Genomic DNA, 19,428 nt, shown 5'->3' with positions numbered 1-19,428 from the left:
AAGGGACACATGAAATGTGGGAAAGACTAGGAAAAGAACCACCTTTTTCCAGAAACTGCTACGGCTTCCCATTGCACAGAAGACAGAGTACTCATTCTCTAGCTTGGCCTGTGACTCCTCACCAGGTCCATTATCTGACTCTATCTCTCCATTTCAAAATTTTTCATGTACATTACCTCAGGGATGCTTTATCACAGCCCTACTTTACTGGGAAAAATATTGGATCACTGAGGGGTTAGATGACCTAGCTAAGGTCACACAAAATGGAGCCAGAATGTTTTGCAGGTTTCCAGACTCCAACTCCCAAATGCTCCATTGCACCAGCATGTGTAGGAGCTATGGGCAAAGACCTTGAATGTGGACAAGCAAGACCCATTCAAAAATGTTCCATTGATCTGGGGTGAAAGCAAACTTCTTTAAACAAGACATGGGGTATATAAAATAATTTTATAAAATTATGAAGTGCTATACAAAGATTACTTATTATTAAATAGTTTTTACTTACATGAAGCATGTTTATATACCTATGGCTACATACCATAGAGTACGACTAAGTAGAATTAGATGCTGTCTTGGATCCAGATCATTGTTCTTTTCTGTCAAAGTAGATAATTAAGAGCAAATTTTATAATTGAATAGTGCTTCTCTCTTATTTAGTAGGCTGGTATCATCTTCTCATGGGACCAGTACTTGGAAGAGGACATCTAGATGAAGAGAAATATATCTATGTCATACCTCCGTCCTCACATACTCCTTCACCCACTGGGTGGCCACAGAGATGCTCTCTGTCTTGGTGACATCCAGGATCAGTGTCTCCAGCCTATCTGACTTCTGGCCTCTCAGCTGCTAGGCCTTCTCCTTCTGATGCGTGGCCAGCACCCTCAAGCCTTGCAGGTCCAGCTGCCTGGCCAGCAGGTTCCCTAAGCCCGAGTCAACATCATAATTACGTCATTATTGTCTTGGAGGTGGCCAACCCATCACCTGCCTTTCCTGGTACTGGTGCAGAAGATGGTAGAGCCCCCCGCCCCAGGGCGGGGTCGGGGGGTAGGCAGCAGAGGGAAGGCACTCCTCATTCTTCAGTAGAAGGAGAAATTCAGACTTCTCCTTTCCTGGCAAACTTAGAAGAGTTGGCATTTCTGTCCTTATTTTGAAAGCCTCTTAAAATTACACAAGATAGTGGATTACACAAGATTTCTAAGGAGAGTCTCAATTCTGCCTTTGAAGTTGTTTGCTTCCAGTTCATTTTCATATCCTGGTTGAAACTTGTCCCTGACTATTAAAACAAAAACACACACACAAACAATTTAAAAAATCTTTATACTTCCTGCTCCTCTGTCAGACATTCCCAAAGGAACATTTTGTTTGTTATTCCAAGTTTGGCATTAGAATTCTCTGTATCCATTTGTTCTGGTCCAGATGCAGTATTTACACTTTTGTTGTTCAAAAATGTCTCAAATGGTCTGGCCAGGCTATAGTTCAGGGACCAGCCCGCCCCATGATGCTCCAGATTGCTCTCTCTCCTCCCCCCTCCCCCAGTTTCTGGGTTGAGGTTCACTGGAGATCAGAGAGCTTGCCAAGCCTCAGGGGAAAAGCAGGCACCTCCCATAGAAGAGGAGGCCTATGGATGACAGAGGCCCCTCAGCCTTCAGAGGGAAAGAGCTGGAAGAGAGGCCCAAGCAAGGCTGGTTAGGAGAGGTTTCTGAAGGCCCATGGGAATAGAAGCAAGCCGCATCACAACTGCTGGCTAGAAAACCCTGCTGCAAATGTGTGTGTACAGAGATGTTCCCTGGGAGGAAACAAGCAATGACACATTCAAAGATAGGATTTTAGAACTAGAAGGACCTGCTCTGCCAGTTGCTTATAGGGTATGTAATTATTCTCTCTGGGCCTCTAGTTTCCTCCTCATTAAAGCTGGAATAATACCTATGAAGGTTCTAGTGAAGATTAAAGTGCTTACAACAGTGCCTGGCAGGTAGGAAGCACTATGTAAGTGTGTGCTTTTGTGTGGGGGCTGGAATCCTGACTGCCACTTATCAGCTATGTAATCTTGTGCAAATGACTTAACCTCTCCGAACCTTAGTTTCCTCCTCTATAAAATAGGGGCAACCTCACAGGGCTTGTTATAGAGATTACATTAAAATTAAAACACTGAACACTTAAAACAGTCCTTGGGACTGAGTAATGTCTGATAAATGCTAATTATTTCTATTTCTATTATTTTATTGGTACATTTCTCTCATCATCTCTACTCTTGCTCCTCCTGTATCCCCCCAACCAGGTTCATTCCAACTAATTCCTCAATGGCAGCAAAAGTGACCTTCTTTAAAAATAAGTAGCTTCAAGGGGAACCCTCTTACACGGTTGGTGGGAATGCCAACTGGTGCAGTCACTGTGGAAAACAGTATGGAGGTTCCTCACAAAGTTAAAAATAGAGCTGCCCCACGACCCAGCAATTGCACTACCAGGTATTTATCCAAAGGATACAAAAATAGTGATTTGGAGGGGCACCTGCACCCCAATGTTTATAGCAGCAATGTCCACAATAGCCAAAATACAGAAAGAGCCTAGATGTCCATCAACAGATGAATGGATAAAGAAGATGTGGTATATATACACAATGGAATATTACTCAGCCATCAAAAAGAATGAAATCTTGGTCCCCCGGAAGTGGAGCCCTGGACTTCCACTCGTGTGTGAGGCGAGCGGAGCCAGAGTGGAGACGAGAGGCCGAACTCGGGATCTGACAAGATGGCCGGGCTCCCCCGCAGGATTATCAAGGAAACCCAGCATTTGCTGGCAGAACCAGTTCCTGGCAGTAAAGCGGAACCAGATGAGAGCAACGCCCGTTATTTTCATGTGGTCATTGCTGGCCCCCAGGATTCCCCCGAACTTTTCCTACCAGAAGAACACCCGATGGCAACCCCTAAAGTATGTTTCATGACCAAAATTTATCATCCTAACATAGACAAGTTGGGAAGAATATGTTTAGATATTTTGAAAGATAAGTGGTCCCCAGCACTGCAGATCCACACAGTTCTGCTATGGACCCAGGCCTTTTTAAGTGCTCCCCAATCCAGATGATCCATTAGCAAATGATGTAGCGGAGCAGTGGAAGACCAATGAAGCCCAAGCCATAGAAACATCTAGAGCATGGACTACGCTATATGCCATGAATAATATTTAAAATCGATCTGATCATCAATTGTGCAACACTTCTGTTCTGCCAAGACTTCTTGCTTTTTTGTTGGCATTTAATGGACACAGTCTTAGAAACATCATAGAATAAAAGCCCAGACATCTTCAGTCCTTTGGTGATTAAATGCACATTAGCAAATCTATGTCTTGTCCTGATTCACTGTTGTAAAGCATGAGCAGAAGCTAGAAGTACATCTGGATTGTTGTGAAACGTTTAAAAGCAGTGGCCCTTCTCTGCTTTCATTCATTTCCCCCATCATGGTTTGAGTATAAAGCACTGTGAATGAAGGTAGTTGTCAGGGTTAGCTGCAGAGGTGTGTGTGTTTTTCTTTATTTCTTTTTTTGAGGGGGAGAGGTAGTTTTATTTTAATTTTATGGGCTCCTTTCCCCCTTTTTATGGTGATCTAATTGAATTGGTTAAAAGCAGCTAACCCGTTCTTTAGAATATGCTCTCTAGCCAAGTCTAACTTTACTTAGATGCTGTAGATGGACAAGCTTGATTGTTTGAACCAAAATGGGAACATTAAACAAACATCACAGCCCTCACTAATAACATTGTGACTTTGTTGTCAAGTGTAGAATCCTTCCTTCAAGAAAAAGCTTGTGACTATTTTGTATGGCTTGTCTGGAAACTTCTGTAAATCTTATGTTTTAGTAAAATATTTTTTGTTATTCTAAAAAAAAAAAAAGAAATTTTGGCATTTGCAGTGGCTCAGTCAGTTAAGTGTCTCCCTTCAGTTCAGATCATGATGCCGGGGTCCTGGGATAGAGCCCTGAATAGGATTCCCTGCTCAGCAGGAAGTCTGTTTTTCCCTCTGCCCCTCTTCCTGCTTGTGCTCTCTCTCTCATGCCTCCCCCCTCTCAAATAAATAAATAAAATCTTAAAAAAAAATAAATCTTACCATTTGCAATGATGTGAATGAAACTAGAGGATATTATGCTAAGTGAAATAAGCCAGAGAAGGGGAGCCTGGGTGGCTCAGTTGGTTGAGCATCTGCCTTTGGCTCAGGTCATGATACTGGAGTCCCAGGATCGAGCCCCACATTGGGCTCCCTGCTCAGCACAGAGTCTGTATCTCTCTCTGACCCTCCCCACTCTCGTGCTCTCTCTCTCATACTCTCTCTCTCAAAAAAAAGAGAAAGAAGTCAGAGAAAGACAAATACAATAAGATTTCACTCGTATGTGGAATTTAAGAAACAAAACAGATGAACATACAGGAAGGGAAAGAAAAATAAAATATAAAAACAGAGGGAGGCACACCATAAGAGACTCTTAACTATAGGAAGTAAATTGAGGGGAGGGGGGTGGGTGGGGGATGCGGTAACTGGGTGATGGACATTATTTTTTTTTTTAAGATTTAATTTATTTATTTGAGAAGGAGAATGAGCAAGAGAGAAAACATGAGCTGGGGGAGGAGCAGAGGGAGAGGGAGAAGCAGACTCCCGCCTGAGCAGGGAGCCTGAGCAGGGAGTCCTCCATCCGAGGACTCCAAGATCACAACCTGAGCTGAAGGCAGACGCTTAACCAACTGAGCCACCCAGGCGCCGTGGTGATGGGCATTATTAAGGAGGACACTTGGGGCGCCTGGGTGGCTCAGTTGGTTAAGCGACTGCCTTCGGCTCAGGTCATGATCCTGGAGTCCCTGGATTGAGTCCCGCATCAGGCTCCCTGCTCAGCAGGGAGCCTGCTTCTGCCTCTGACCCTCTCCCCTCTCATGTGCTCTCTCTCTCTCATTCTCTCTGTCTCAAATAAATAAATAAATAAATAAATAAATAAATAAATAAATAAATCTTTAAAAAAAAAAAAAGGAGGACACTTGATGTAATGAGCACTGGGTGTTATATGCAACTGATGAATCACTAAATTCTACCCCTAAAACTAATAATACAGCATATGTTAACTAAAATGAATATAAATAAAAATTTTTAAAAAAGAAATAAAAAAAATAAGTAGCCTCAAAACAGATCTGTAGAGACACCAAGCACATCAGTGGTTGTCTGGAACCTGGGCAGAAACCAATGTTATTGAAAAGAGGGAAGATCAACTGCAAAGATGCACCAGGTAGCTTTTTGGGATGAGAGAAATGTCCTATATCTTGACTAATGATGGTTGCACAGGTATATTTATAAGTCAAAACTCATCAAACTTTATAGTTAAAAGATGCATTTTGTTTAATATAAATTTTACCTCAATAACATTGGTTTAAAAAAAAAAGGTAAACAACCTCCCTGGTCTTCTATTACATTACTAAATTTTCTCTGCTTAATGGCATTTATCAGTATATAAAATTATTTCATTAATTTTTTTTTTGTTTGTCTATTGCCCAACACCTCCACCCCATCAGAATATAAACTGCTTGGAGGAGTCTTGTCTACTACTCTAACTCCAGCATCTAGAACTACACCTGGCACATAGTAGGAGCACAATAAAGTCTTTTTTTGACAGAGTAACTGGTTAAAATCCTTCAATGGTTCTGTCTCCAAATTATATACTGATTTCATCCACTCTCATCATCCCCACTACCACCACTTTAACCTAAAGTACCATTATTTCTTGCTTGGATTATGCAATGGTCCCCTTGCTTCCACCATTGCTCCCTCATTTCAGTCTCTCCACAGAGCCCCTTTTCAAAATTTAAATCAGATCATATTACTTCCCTGCTTGAAATCAAAACAAAACAAAACAAAAAACGTGCGGACATAATTTAATTAAGAGGCTGAGTAAGTGAATAAGAAAAGGCAATTTAAAACTTCAGGAAAGTACAAAAGCTATACAAGAAAAGTTATAATCTTAATATGAAAGAAACTAAACTGTAATATTGGAGCAGATTTGAATCTCAGTCCACAAATTTAAAAAAAGCAAACAAACACCTTAACTGTTAATGATAGGGTGGTGATAGGGGGATAGCCCTTAGAGCAAAAAATCAAGTCTTCTATCTGCATAGGTTACCTCTTCAATGTCTGCCATTCCAGTCTACATGCTCTTTATATCTGGTGAATCTCTACTGGCTTCCTGCTATGGTGGGACACAGGTGTCTTATATGAAGTCGCCCAGAGTCTCATCTACCTAAACACACAATGCAGCTGGCACTCTTTTGAGTCTTGCCACCTCCCCTAGGTGCTTCCACAAAGTGAATGGTCCTTCCTCCTCTGGAAGAGCCAAACCTCATTCTCTTGTCTTATCAGCCAGAGTGAATCTCCTTGTCTTGGGGAAAAGGGCCTGCTTCTCTGAGACACTATGTGCACCCACAAGTCACATTCCCTTTTGTTTCTTTCCCCAATTCCAGTAATTTCTCTAAAAATATGAAGGTTGGAGGAAGAAACAATAAAGATAAGTGGGATAAAGCCAAAACTAGATGGCAGAGCAAAGTAGAAAGAACCTGCAGCCTCGATGCCATTATTCAGCCATTGAGTCCTGTCCTCTTTCTTTATTGTTAAAGCCAATGTGATTGGTTTTTCTGTCACTTGCTATTCAATACATCCTACCTGATACACAATTTGGTGTCAGGAATAAAAGTGCTGCAAATAACAGACTTAATGGGTTGTACAGTAGCCCCCCAAAAGATATGTCTACATTCTAATTCCTGGAACCTGTGAATGTGACCTTATTTGGAAAAGGGGTCTTTGCAGAGGTAATTAGTGTTCATTTTGGCTATTTTCAAGTTCAGTCGGATGTTGAAGAGATACAAATAAAGACATTTTAATTTAAAAAATTCACATTTGACCTTTATTACATAACCATTCCTCAAGATCAAAAAAAAAAAAAAGTCTTTTCAATAGAACTTCACATGACTTAGAAATTTAAGGTGTTTTTTTTTTTTTTAATTTAGTTTCATGGCTTATTTGACAATGTTACTAATGTCAAGAATGTATTCTCTATAACTATTAACTCTGGGAATCTGAACACCTGAGTTTTGTCTTGGCCATCACGCTGGGAGGCCTTGGGCAGGTCACTTACTCCTCTGAGAGCTCAGTACTACCGTGGAGCTATCAGTGGTTCTCAAGCACCCACAGACATCGGACTCATCACCTTGTTACAAGCACAGATTTCTGGGCCCCATCTCAAGCCACTGAATCAGATAATCTAACATTGAGGCCAAGAATCTATGTTTTTAATTAACCAGGCGATTACAATGTACAGTTTGGGAACTACTGGATTGGACGGCCTCTGGGTTCCTCCTAGCTCTAAAAATGTGATTTTCTGATTTCTGTTTCTTGTATCACTGTTTGTCCTATCTCTGCTACTAGATATTATGCTAAAAAACAGAACCACAAAATAAACAATAAAAAAAACCAAGACCATGATTTAATCATCTTTACATCCTTCCAGCACTTACATAGTGCCTGGTATGTTGTAGACACTCAATAAATATTTGAAAAAGATTAATCAATGGTGATGAAATAAATGAATGTTATTTTATGTGGATCCCAATCACCTATGAACAGAGAGATTTATGTAGAAAGAAAATATCATAAACTTTTACCTGATATAATCTTGCACTCCCTGTCTGCTCTACTACATATTTCAAATAATGGGTTGTGGGAACGAGGTTAATGCATATTTAGAGACCCAGTAGGCAAGTGGTTGAGATGCTTCTGTGGGCCCGCTTATCCTGCAGTATTTCCCAGTGGTAGTGATCACTGAGAGAGGCTCATGATTCAGCAGAAGCTCGGTTTCCTCCCATTGACATTTCCAGGTCCAGAAAAAGCCATATCCTGAATGAGTGACAGATGTTCTTGGGGCCATGCTGTAGGTCTTTGCACCTGCAAAGGCCACTTCAGGTTTCTGTGAGTCCCCAGTGAGTGGGAAGAGGCACTTCTCTTCTGCTAGAAGTTATCCATAAATTCTCCGGCAGTGGGTGTCAGCCAAGCAAAGTGTCCCCCAGAATGTCTGATACCACCTCTTGTGACCCTACAGTCTCTTTTCCCACCCCCCTCCCTCCTCCACACTCCACTGACCACCCTAGACTTCCCCAGCTCAGACACTGTCTGCTGGCTTTGGAAGGTACCGGCTCAGGATGAAATCTGTCACAGGGGTGGGCAACTTAGCCAATGGAATGTAGAGGAGTTTGGCATCCAGGCCAGGGTTATAACGGATTCGGGGGCTCCGGGAAACAATGGCATGCTCCATGCTGTTGGTGACCTCGCTGATCCTTGGCTCTGCCAACTGCATCATGTTTTTTAACTTGTCAGTATCTGTTTGAAGGTACAAGAGGGAAGGAAAGTCAAAGGCTCTGTTACTCTTCGTAAGAGATGGTTTCTTCTGAATTCTATCCAAACTCCCTTTTCATCAGATCCCTGATCCAACATTTCAGGCAGATCTACCACACCCTCCAGGTTGTCCCTTAGGCAAACACCCTGTAAATAATCTTATTTCTCTTCCCGAATTCAACAATTGGTGTTGAATTAGCAATTAGAAGAACTGTGCCCAGTTCTGCCACTTATTAGTTGTGTGACTTTGAGCTTAAACTTCCATCATCTGTAAAATGAGGATAATAATACCTGCTCTGGAGAATAATAAAGATGAATAATAGCAGGGTAGACAGTGGGGAAGACAGAATAGAAAACAAGTGTATATAAGTGCATGGGAAAAATGGGAAGAAAATAAGTAAAAATACTATCTGGTTGGTGGGATTCCTAGTCACTGGAGGCTCTTTTTTTCTCCTAGATAGGTCCTAGAGTTCTCAAATTTTCTACAAAAGCATGCAAGAAAAAAAAGATGTTATTAAAAAATAGTAACAGGGGCACCTAGGTGGCTCAGTCGGTTAAGCATCTGCCTTCGGCTCACGTCATGATCATGATCTTGGAATCCTGGGGTGGAGCTCCCTGCCCAGCGGGGTGTCTGCGTCTCCCTCTGCCCCTGCCCCCCATGCTTGCATGTGCACACACTCTCTCTCTCTCTGAAATAAATAAATAAATAAGACCTTTAAAAAAAAAGATTTTATTTATTTATTTGACAGAGAGAGACACAGCGAGAGAGGGAACACAAGCAGGGGGAGTGGGAGAGGGAGAAGCAGGCTCCTTGCTGAGCAGGGAGCCTGATGCAGGGCTCGATCCCAGGACCCCGGGATCATACCTGAGCTGAAGGCAGACGCTTAACGACTGAGCCACCCAGGTGCCCTGATACTTTTTTTTTAAAAAAAGGCCCTTGCCTTGGTCATGAGGCCACTGTGGGGGGTCAAATGATCTAAGGCACAGACAGGTATGTTGTAAGGCTCTAACAAATGTGAGGGGCTATTCTGTTCACGTCGTGCGCACAGGTATGGGGATATGAGGATGGGTGCAAGACATCTGAGTGGTCCAAGTCTGCCGAAGCTCACCACACCAATAGGAGACAAGCCACGTGGTACACTTATGGGGCCCTGATGTGCACCTTTGCCCCAGGACTCTGGCAGGTCACTGGGACCCCTACTTCGATGAGAGCCATAAGAGCTCTGGAGGAAATGGTGCCTGCGAGTCAGACTTGTCAATAAGGGATTGAAACTTGAAAAACAGAAGAACAATAGCTGGCCCAGCTTCGGGGATGGTCTAGGAAGACAAGGAATTCACTTCCTCTGATGAGGGCAGGACAGCGTGGTTTAAGTACCTTCACCCCCAACTCCAATGAGCCCCCTGTGTGTTTCCTACTGCAGGGGAGCAGCTGTGCTCTAAATAACATTCTCCAAATGTACTACTCATGTCAGTACATTTTCACCTGTTTGCCTACAGAATAATGTATGCCAGGTGCCAGGAGTGGGCAGCATCTCCCCTAACACTCCTCTCCCCACAAAGGCTGTCCTTCTGCCACTCTGAGCGTTGCCCCCTTGGTCTCTATTCTCAGATCCCAGCCCTGCTGCTAGTTGTGTGGCCTTGGGTCCATAACCCCTCTGAGCCTCCATCCCATTATCTCTGCAACGAAAACGAGTCAGTGATCCCCAAGATCTCGCCGTTCCTCTCAGAGAGCCCCTCTCCCTCCCAGAGAACTCACAGTTGCAGAAGTACTCCTCCCCATAGCTATCCCGGGTCTCCTGAGGCAGCCGCTCCCACAGCCTTCGCATGCGGGACATCATGCCCTCCTTGCCCAGGATGGATGTTCGATAGTTCCCCGGCTCAATGATGCTGACTTTCACCCCAAAGTAGTGGAGCTCACGCCTGGGAAAGAAGAAAGACTCAGTCTGGGGCCCTGAGATGACGAAGAATCATCAGGGAGAGTCACTTCTGACCCCCCTACAGGAGCTTATCTCCCCAGGGACCTAGAGGTGCTCCCCAAGCCCTGTACCAGATTGGCACTGCCTTCATGCAAATAAGGGCCTCAGCCCTTTTCCAAGCAATTTGCATTAGGCAAACCCAGCAGGAAAGAAGTCAACAGAGAATCTAGACCAAAGCCGGCCTCCTACCAGGTTCCTTTCACTCAGCCCCACACCCAACAACAAAGAGAGTGGCAAAGATTCAGGGCAAGGCCTGAATCCTCCTCTGAGGGTCTCCCATGGGCATGTCTGCCCCCAGACTTCTCTGTCTGCTTGAGAGACTCTCCCTCTTACTCCCGTAAGCCCAAACATAGTTTCGCTCACTTTGGGACAGCTCAAGGGAAGGCAGGAAGACAGCCTCCTATCACCACCCCTCTTCTCCTGGTCCTTGGGGAAGGCCCCCAAGGACTAGCCTTCTTCCTGCTGCTGTGTTAGCTCCCCGCCTCTGGAACGCCGCTGCCCACATGCCGTCCTCCCTAGCCCTCTCTTCCTGAGGTGAAACCCGCTGGACTCCCACCCAGAGCGGTTTGGCACGGGGACCCAGTCACCTGATGCTGTCAGAGAAGGCCTCGACACCAAACTTGGAGACGCAGTAGCCGCCACCGATGACAGCCACACGCCCACCAGAGCTGGACATGTTGACGACCCTGCCCCGAGCTTTTTTGACCAGGGGCAGCATATGGAGGGTCACTTCAATCAGTCCCACCAGGTTCACATTGATCACCTTCATGAAGTCCTCCTTCGTCAGCCATTCATTGGGTCCACTGGGCAGGCCTACACCAGCATTGTTCACCAGGGCCCAGAGGCCTAGGGGTGTGATGGAGGGAGAGAGAACCACACAGAAATCATTAGCATCTCTGGAAAAGCGTCAGAGTCCACCACCCACCAGCCCAGGGCTGCCAAGGCACAAGATGGCCCGGCTGGTGGCAGGAGGCGGGGAGCTATGACGGCCCAGAGGAAGATATGCCTTTTACTAATTAGTTTTCCTAAAGGGGCCCTTTTTCTGACTCACTAAGTCTGTCACTGAGCTAGCTGGGACCCTGTACCAGCTACAACCCAGGCCTTAGCTAATAGCACCTAAGCTGTTAGCTCTGGGAGAAGAGATATCATTTTCATACCAATGAAATAATGGTTGAAGTCCTTCATCTCTCATGCGTCCCCCTCTCTATCCACCTAAGTGTAAGAAACCAACTCCATTTTGCACATTACCAAACTCAGTCCATTCATTCACACGTTCATCCATTCATCCATCCATTTTCTATTCTCTGTCAGTTACAGAGGAAGGTGCTAGAGACATAAAATGAACAAGACAGAGACTTATCCCTCAAGGAGCTCACAAACCAGAGAGGACATTAATGATATCCGTAAGTAAATATGTAACACATTTAAGTAAAGCAATCCTGAAAAAAATGTAATAGGGGCTCTCTTTCAGATATTTAATTTGAGTTGGTATAAATGGAGAGAAATAATGCCAAGTATTGTCATTCAACTCTGCAGGGGCCCATGCTTAAAGAGCCTCAAGTTCTAGCCTCTAGTGCAATTCTAGCTCTACATCCAGCTTTGGAGAAGTCATTTCCTATCTCTGAGACTTAGGTCTTTCATCAACTGGACAGAACAGTTGCTTCCAGCCTGTGGTTTGCAATCCTGAGATTCTTTCAGGCTGAACCCCAGCACCCGCTCAGGGAGGAAGATGCAGGGGAGGCTTGACTTTCATTTGTTTTACATGTTGAGCTTCCAAGTGAAATTCCACTTGGAGGAGGATGTTTGATGCTAAAAACATGTTCTGTCTCTAAATGATACCTAAGGACACTTTCCAGCTCTTTCGTTCAAAGATTCCATAAACCCCACTGTCCTGGCTCCTTCCCTTCCCTTCCCCTCCCCTCATCCCACCAGCTCACCTTGACCCCTGCAGCCACAAGATACTCCTCCCAGCACAATTCCACTCTCTTCCGATGGCAGGTCTGGATGTAAACACCACTCTTGGTCCACCCCTCCTCCTAGGTCTGGGGTCCACACACAGGCCATGCCCCCACCATATCTTCCTGCTTTCCTCCAACTAGAGAGACCCCAGAGACCAGCTGGCTGGCAGGACTCGAACCTTCCCAGCCAGAGGAGACTCTATTGTCTTCCAGAGGAGGAAATGAGGCTCCTGAGACCCAAAGACTATAAAACCCAAGTGGTCTCTGTCTGTGGAGAAGGGACACACACTCGCCACGACCTGTGATCACCCTGGCAAACAGCTCTGCCTGCTGGCAAACCAGGACTACCTTCATTTTTTTTCCTGCACAGAGCAACTAGAGAACCGTCAGAGCAGTGTGAATAGCTTTAAGGCTGTGCCAACCTGTCATGTCCAGAGTCTCTCAGGGGCAACAAGAAAGCATGCCAGGAACCCTGCCCCCCATCTTCCCAGTGCTTCTTAGACCAAGGATGTTGCCCAATGCAGTAGGCAGAATAATGGCCCCCTAAAGATGGCCCCATACTAATCCACAGAACCTGTGAACACGGTGGGTTACGTGGGAAAAAGGAATTAAGATAGCAGATGGAATTCAAATTGTTAATCAGCTGACCTTAAAATGGGAAGATTACCCTGGACTAGCCTGGTGAGCCCAATATAATCATAGCGGTTTTTTAAGTGGTAGAAGAAGGCAGAAGATAGAACCAGAGAGACAGCAGTGTGAAAAGGACTTGGCCCTACCTTGTTGGTCTTGAAGATGGAGGAACCGGGTCATGAGCTAAGAAATGCAGGAAACCTCTAGAAACTGGGAGAGGCAATGAAAGGGATTATCCCCTAGAGCCTCCAGAAGCAACACAGCTCTGTTGACACCTTGATTTTAGCTCAGTGAGACCCATTTTGGACTTCTGACCTCCAGAACTATAAGATAATAAATTTGTGTTGTTTTATTTTTTTTAAAGATTTTATTCATTTATTTGAGAGAGAGAGAGCAAGCATGAGCAGCAGGAGGGAGAGGCAGAGGGAGAAGAAGGCTCCTTGTTGAGCAAGGAGCCCGACTGAGGCGGGGGGCTTGATCTAGGACCCCGGGATCACGACCTGAGCCAAAGGCAGATGCTTAACTGACTGAACCATCCAGGCACCCCTAAATTTGTGTTGTTTTAAGCCACTAAGTTACTGCTTTAATTTATTACAGCAGGAACGGGAACCTAATACATCCAGTGACTCATGAACACAAGTGGCTCAAGGCTGAATGTAGGGCACTGGGCAAGGCAGCCTATTGAAGAGAGACTGACTCTCACTGAATTATTCATCAATTAGTTCATTCAACAAAAATTTACTGAGCACCTTACTAGATGCCAGACACAGCCTGGGTACTAAGGATATATAAGGAAAAGAGACAAAAAGCCCCTCCCCACCCCGGCCCCACCCTGGAAGCTTTATTCTAGCAAGGGAAAACAGACAATAAATAAGAAAAATAAGTAAAACATATTGTATATTGGATAGTGGTAAATGCTAAGGAGAGAAATAAAGCAGGGCGTTACTGTTTGGCTCCTCCTGGGCCTTAGGGCTGTCTGGCCCCCACCTGTTGTGGGGCCCCCAGACTAGTCCCCTTAGGAGTCAGGACTTCCCTCAGCCTGCTGTTCCACAACAGAACCATCCCATTCCTCTTGTTCCTGTGCCCATGCCCTGCATGCAGGAAGCTTCCTGGGCAGCCCAGCATAGTCAGCTCACAGTCTCTTTTCCCAAAAGGAGTGGTCACTCTGATGTCAGCACTTAATCTGAGGTCAACCCAATATCCTCCATGATGTGAGGAAGAAGACAGATCTCTCTCTCCCCTGCCTTCTAGCCTGACACAGTCAAGGAGAGCAAACATCCCCACTCAGGGAGTCCAACCTCGTGTTCCCTTTCCCCTCCTCCCAGCCCGATCCCAATAAGAAATGTGCTTACATTTCTATAGGAGTTGATGGTTAGGACTACCCAAGTCCCAGAGAGGCAACTCCATCTTTAGAGGTTTTGTACATACAGAACACATCTTCCTTCTCCCGCATCCTATGGCAGTCTCCCCCCACCCCTCTGAGTTTCTGGCAGAGAAAACTTCCTTGGGAAATCACGCCTTCATGGGAATAGACCAAACCACGCAATGGCTTCCAATCCCACTGAGCCAGAGCCCCAGCCCCCTTCTCTCCATCACCTGTCCCACCGCATCTGAACAACAGTGTCCCTGATCACTGTCAGATGCCTGGGGGAGAAAGAGAGAAGGAGACACTGAGAAAGCCAAAGAATTCAATTTGCCCCACCTTGCTCTCCCACTTGGTCCCTCACCCACTGGGTCGCTGCCTGTATGCTCTCGGTCTTGGTGACATCCAACAGGGTGGTCTGCAGCCGATAAGAGGTATCCTGCCGAAGCTTCTGAGCCCCCTCCTCAGTGAAGCAAGCAGCCAGCACCCGCATGCCCCGATCAACCAGTTGCCTGGCCAGCAGGTTCCCGAAGCCTGAGTCACAGCCCGTGATGAAGACGTATTTGTCTGAGAGGTTGCGGACCAGATTGCAGTTCTTGAACCAGCGATACATAAAGGAGAGATCGGTGATAGCCGCCATAGAGCAAGGGGAAGGTGATGGCCAAGAAGATTGGGCTCAGGAGACAGTGGGAGAGGCTGGTCCTCTGAGCCCCACCTGGCAGTCTGTTGGAACCCACTGAGAAGCGCTCTCCTCTGTTCCACCGCTGGCAATAGACCCAGGGCTCCTGGGTGAGCCACTTTATAATTTCTATAGGTGGATACATCAACACACCAATTAGCCTAGATGCAAGAAATTCAAGTCCAACCTGAAGCTTTGTGATCTCAGACAGTCCTGGTGGCTGCCTCTCGCTCTCCGCCAGCCCTGATGGGTGAAGCTGCCAAGGATGGGAAAGACCTTGTTGGTGATGTCGATGCTGAGAGGTGGCTCATCTTGTGTGGTCTGAGCAGTGCAGGTGAGAAAGGAGGACTCAGCCCAGAGAGCCTCCCTGGAAATTCCCACCTCTGGCCGGGGGATCGAAATCATTTGTCATGAGAGCCGACATGTCAATAAACTGAATTTTTATTTTCAGGGGAAATTAAAGTAAAACAAACAAAAAATAAAGTAAAACAAACAAAATTGGTTTTGTACCCCGCCCCCCAACCCCAAAAGAAGTGTTTCAGGTTACTAGCTCTTTGGAATTCTCTGCCCTTAGGTGAATCTCCATTATGAGAGATGAAGAAAAACAAAGGGTCTCCCCGAGGGTAGATGTGCCTCCAAGGTCCTGAGGCCAGAGACAGCAGGGCCCTCCTGCAGGGAGGCTGTTTCTGAAAATGGAGAGAGGAGAGGCTCCAGGCCTGGGTCCTTGGGAGGTGATACCAACGAAGAGCCCCACTGTACTCCAGGCAGGCCGAGCTCTCTTCACTCAGTGACCAGGCAAATGCACAAAGTTAAGGACAGAAGACACATCAGCTCCCCCCGGGCAGGGCACCCCAGTGGGCATTTCCTTCCACCTCTACGACTAGGCACACACTAGGTAATCTGGTGAGCTGAGAAGCCTGGAGGGGGTGTGTAACAGTGGAAGGAAGGGATTATGAAGTCAACTGACACAGTGGCTAATTGGATGTACAGAGGTAGGGGAGACCAGGAGTCAAGGGGATTCTTTTTTTGGAGGGGGCACTATTTTTATTTTAAATGCAAACATGGATGTTGGTACATGGTCACGAGGCAGCATTTAACTTGAACAAACAGCATACAAACAAGCAAAAGGCAATTATTTGTGTACGTCTGAGGTTACACGATTAAACCTTTACTTGCTTTTAAAACTTCTAAAGGTCTGATTTTGTATTTTGAATATATTAATTAAATCCCCAAGCTGACCCTACTATTTAAAATAACCTGCTTTGGAAGGAGAAATTTTTTAAAGAAAAGGACAGAGTTAACAAAGAGGGTTGCTGGAGAGGAGGTGGGTAGGGGCAATGGGGAAATTGGGGGATGGGCATTAAGGAGGCACTTGATATAATGAGCACTGGGTGTTGTATGCAACTGATGAATCACTAAATTCTACCTCTGAAACTAATGATACAGTATAAGTTAATTAAATTGAATTTAAATAAAACATTTTTTAAAAAAGGACAGAGTTAAAGGATAGCTTTTATTTTCTTTGTCATCTGTTAACTCAAACAACTGCTGAGCACAATCCAACTCATCCAAAGTATCTTCCATTGCTGATAAGTCAGAAAGTTCCTCCTGCAGCTTCTTCTGTTGGGGCACTGCTCCGAAATTGCTAAGATCAGATCCTATCCATCGAATATGGTTCTTAGGCTTTTTTTCAACCAGATCGATTCCATCTAAGACATTGGTGATGTCATACACTCTTCATTTCCGCACTCCCAGTTTTGTGGCAACCTTGTTTAAATCGAGAATACACCCAGGAGCAGATCTGACAAGATCCATAAATTTTCGAGTTAAATAAACCAGAGATACATCAAAACGAGGTCTCTTCACTTTGAGAGCTTTTCTCATGGACACATACAGACCACTGCTGACTCATGCTGCCCAGCCGGCGGTCCCTCACCTCGCACCCCGCGAGCTCTCCCGCCTTCTCCCGCTCCAGCCAGGTGCCGTCCCCAGTGCACCGGGTCCTGGAGGCTGAGCACGAACTGGGCCCGCAGCCTGCTCGGTGGCGCTGCTGCCTAGGCCGGCCTGTGAATGAACGCGCCACTGCCCCATGATCTCGGGAGCTACAACACAGATGGGAGGAGAGCAGGGTGACCCACGGCTCTCAGGACTCCAAGCCCGCCATCTTCCTGCATGCGCCAGTCAAGGGGATTCTAGCGTATGGGGCTGATAACAGGTAGAACCACAAGTGGCAAGAGAAGTCAGGGGTGAGGATGCTTTGGGCCTAGGGAAGGAAGGCAAGAGATAGAGAGTTATGATATGAACGTTACTGAGATGAGGTCCAGCCAGATGATGAGGACTGGTCATGAGTTCCCTGGGCAGCTGCAGGAAGGGCCTGGGGCCAAATCTTGGTTCTGAGAAGGGATGACATATGGGAAAAGCAAAAGACTAGAGTCAGAGACTTGGAAAATTCTCAGAGTCAGGACGTGGAGAGGAGGGAGAGATTCCAGGAAATGGGGCAAAGAACTCAGAGAAGTTAGGAGGGAAGCTGGTAAAGCAAAAGAAGTAAGGAGATGAGACAGAGGAGCCACACCTAGGACCCTCAGATGCAGGGACAGAAGGATGTTGGGGTCTATGGTGGCTCTTGGAATAAACCTCTAGAGACACCATTCCCCAAGATGAGCCTGGCCACCAGCTCATCCTGAGGGACTGGGGGCCAGCCACCCACACCTTCCCTGTCCAAAGGGTCTGATAGAAATGAAGCCACAGATTTCCTAAGATGAAGAGACAAGGATGCATCTCTATGCTCCACTATCTACCAAGGTTGGTAAGCTTCAGAATCAAATAATGCAGTTGTTGCCTCAGGAAAGACCAGAGAGCTTGGCCATTCTCTAACAAGGGTGGTGGGAGTGAGAGGTCAGATCATGGGCACACTCCTGGGGTGCAGATCCAAACCTTGTGTGAGAGAGAGGTGGGGAGTGGCAGAGGCAAACCTTACCTATGGCCCACCCAGCCCAAGGCACAACACCTACACTCAGTCTGGGAGGTATGTCCAAACTCTGCCTCCTGGGTAAGTGAACAGGGAAATCTTGTCTAGGGGAAGTCAGACAATGTCACTCAAGTGCTGAGCAGTCCCAGAAGTATCCCAGTCCTTGAGAAGACAGGTGACATCCAGGGGTTGTCTCTGGATTTAGAAAAGGATCACTTGGAACAACCCCAACACAGGACTGGGCCTGACTCACCATTTCATGGGCCTCTCTGCTGACTGATGGTCAAGGCAGTGTTCCCCTGGGTTCAAACTCCCAACAGCTACAAAAAGCAGGTTATGCAGTGGGGAATGGGAACCACAGAGAAGGGCTCTTTTCCTAGGGCTAGAAATGCCCCACTCTCAGATGACAAGTCTCCCTGCTGAGTACCTGAGGCTGAAGGGTTGGGCTGGTGGTTGAACAACATCCACACCTCTATTCACCAATATCTTCAGCAGAGAGGGGCCATCAGCTCCTCCAGGCCATTTCCAGCACCTACTACATGGGTGAGAATGAATGACACAGCAACATCTGACCTCGTTGTTTTCACCTAGAACATTGGTGTCATTCTACAGTATCAGATCCCCCTAAAGGCTCCATAGCCTCGGTTTGAAAGTGAGGGAAGAAAACTAAGATACCTGATGAGGCAGCTCGCAGTTTGTCCTCAGCCCAGGAATCTGCATCACTCTCTGCAAATGCTTCCTCTGTTCAGTCCATGCTCAGAACATCATCAGAATAGTGGAGACATAGAGAGTCATGGTCTCAGGAAGCACTGGGCAATTAAGGGAATTCCTGCCTGGCACACAGGTGCTCAACAAAGGTTAGCAGAGGACAGAAGACTGGGGCCCAGAAGTGACTCTTACTTTCCTCCACTGGAGGATGTGGGAAGGGGGATCTGGGCTGGGGAAGTTGGGGATGGCTGCAGTTGGGGACATAAATCTAGAGGAGGGGAGAACAGAGGGCTGCAGAGAGGATGCTGCTGAGGGGGCAGGCTTAATGTCCCTGGGAAAGGACTAGGGCCTGCCAGTGCTTCAGCAACTTCTCCTGTCTGTTCATCCTTGGGTTTCCTGTGACCCCACATTGCTTGATAAATCCTGGAAAGGAAACATTAGCCCCCACTTCTGTGGAAGGAAGGGGGTGATCTCACTCCCCTCTTGAAATCCCACCCAGGTTATCCCATTGCTCCCTTGATCTCTGTGAAGGCACCTGACGACTCCTCTCATGGACTCACACCCCACTGCTCCCCAAGGCCACGGTTCCAATCACCAGACCTAAGTAAACTTTTCAACTTTTATTTTGAGGCAGAAATAATCAACAGACTTCAAGGTTTCAAGACAACTCAACAACTAGTTTTTCTTTCTTTCTTTCTTTCTTTCTTTCTTTCTTTCTTTCTTTCTTTCTTTCTTTCTTTC

General features: G+C 46.1%; 2 protein-coding genes and 1 pseudogene across 2 annotated transcripts in view; 1 reads left to right on the top strand and 2 right to left on the bottom strand.

The window, feature by feature from the left end:
• The first annotated feature begins 2,589 nt into the window (after positions 1-2,589).
• Positions 2,590-3,884, top strand: LOC118008432 (annotated as a pseudogene).
• Positions 3,885-8,172: 4,288 nt separating this feature from the next.
• Positions 8,173-14,972, bottom strand: SDR9C7 (short chain dehydrogenase/reductase family 9C member 7). Its single transcript, XM_035002340.1, has 4 exons — positions 14,672-14,972; positions 10,969-11,227; positions 10,162-10,325; positions 8,173-8,390 (listed from the first exon to the last, which is right to left on the bottom strand). Exons 1-4 carry the CDS (start codon positions 14,970-14,972, stop codon positions 8,173-8,175), a joined length of 942 nt encoding a protein of 313 aa, XP_034858231.1.
• A 1,926-nt stretch (positions 14,973-16,898) lies between these two features.
• LOC118008688 (retinol dehydrogenase 16-like) overlaps positions 16,899-19,428 on the bottom strand; it is a 9,647-nt gene continuing 7,117 nt past the window's right edge. The window contains exon 6 of the mRNA XM_035002339.1: positions 16,899-17,404. The gene's annotated coding sequence lies outside the window, so the exon portion shown is untranslated. The remainder of the gene's footprint in view (positions 17,405-19,428) is intronic.

This window comes from Mirounga leonina, unplaced genomic scaffold, assembly GCF_011800145.1.
Source record: "Mirounga leonina isolate KUSES-001 unplaced genomic scaffold, KU_Mleo_1.0 Mir_126, whole genome shotgun sequence".
Taxonomy (NCBI): Eukaryota; Metazoa; Chordata; class Mammalia; order Carnivora; family Phocidae; genus Mirounga; species Mirounga leonina.
Note: the sequence above shows the minus strand (reverse complement) of the source record. Positions and strands in the feature narration are given on the sequence as shown.

What these genes read in the sequence shown, in the direction of transcription:
- SDR9C7 (XM_035002340.1), bottom strand. Translation starts at nt 14,972, where the DNA reads ATGGCGGCTATCACCGATCTCTCCTTTATGTATCGCTGGTTCAAGAAC. An exon ending in GCCTTCTCTGACAGCATCAG is followed by an intron (nt 10,326 to 10,968) that starts GTGACTGGGTCC and finishes CTTCTTTCCCAG; the next exon opens with GCGTGAGCTCCACTACTTTG. An exon ending in GGAGGAGTACTTCTGCAACT is followed by an intron (nt 8,391 to 10,161) that starts GTGAGTTCTCTG and finishes ACCTTCAAACAG; the next exon opens with ATACTGACAAGTTAAAAAAC.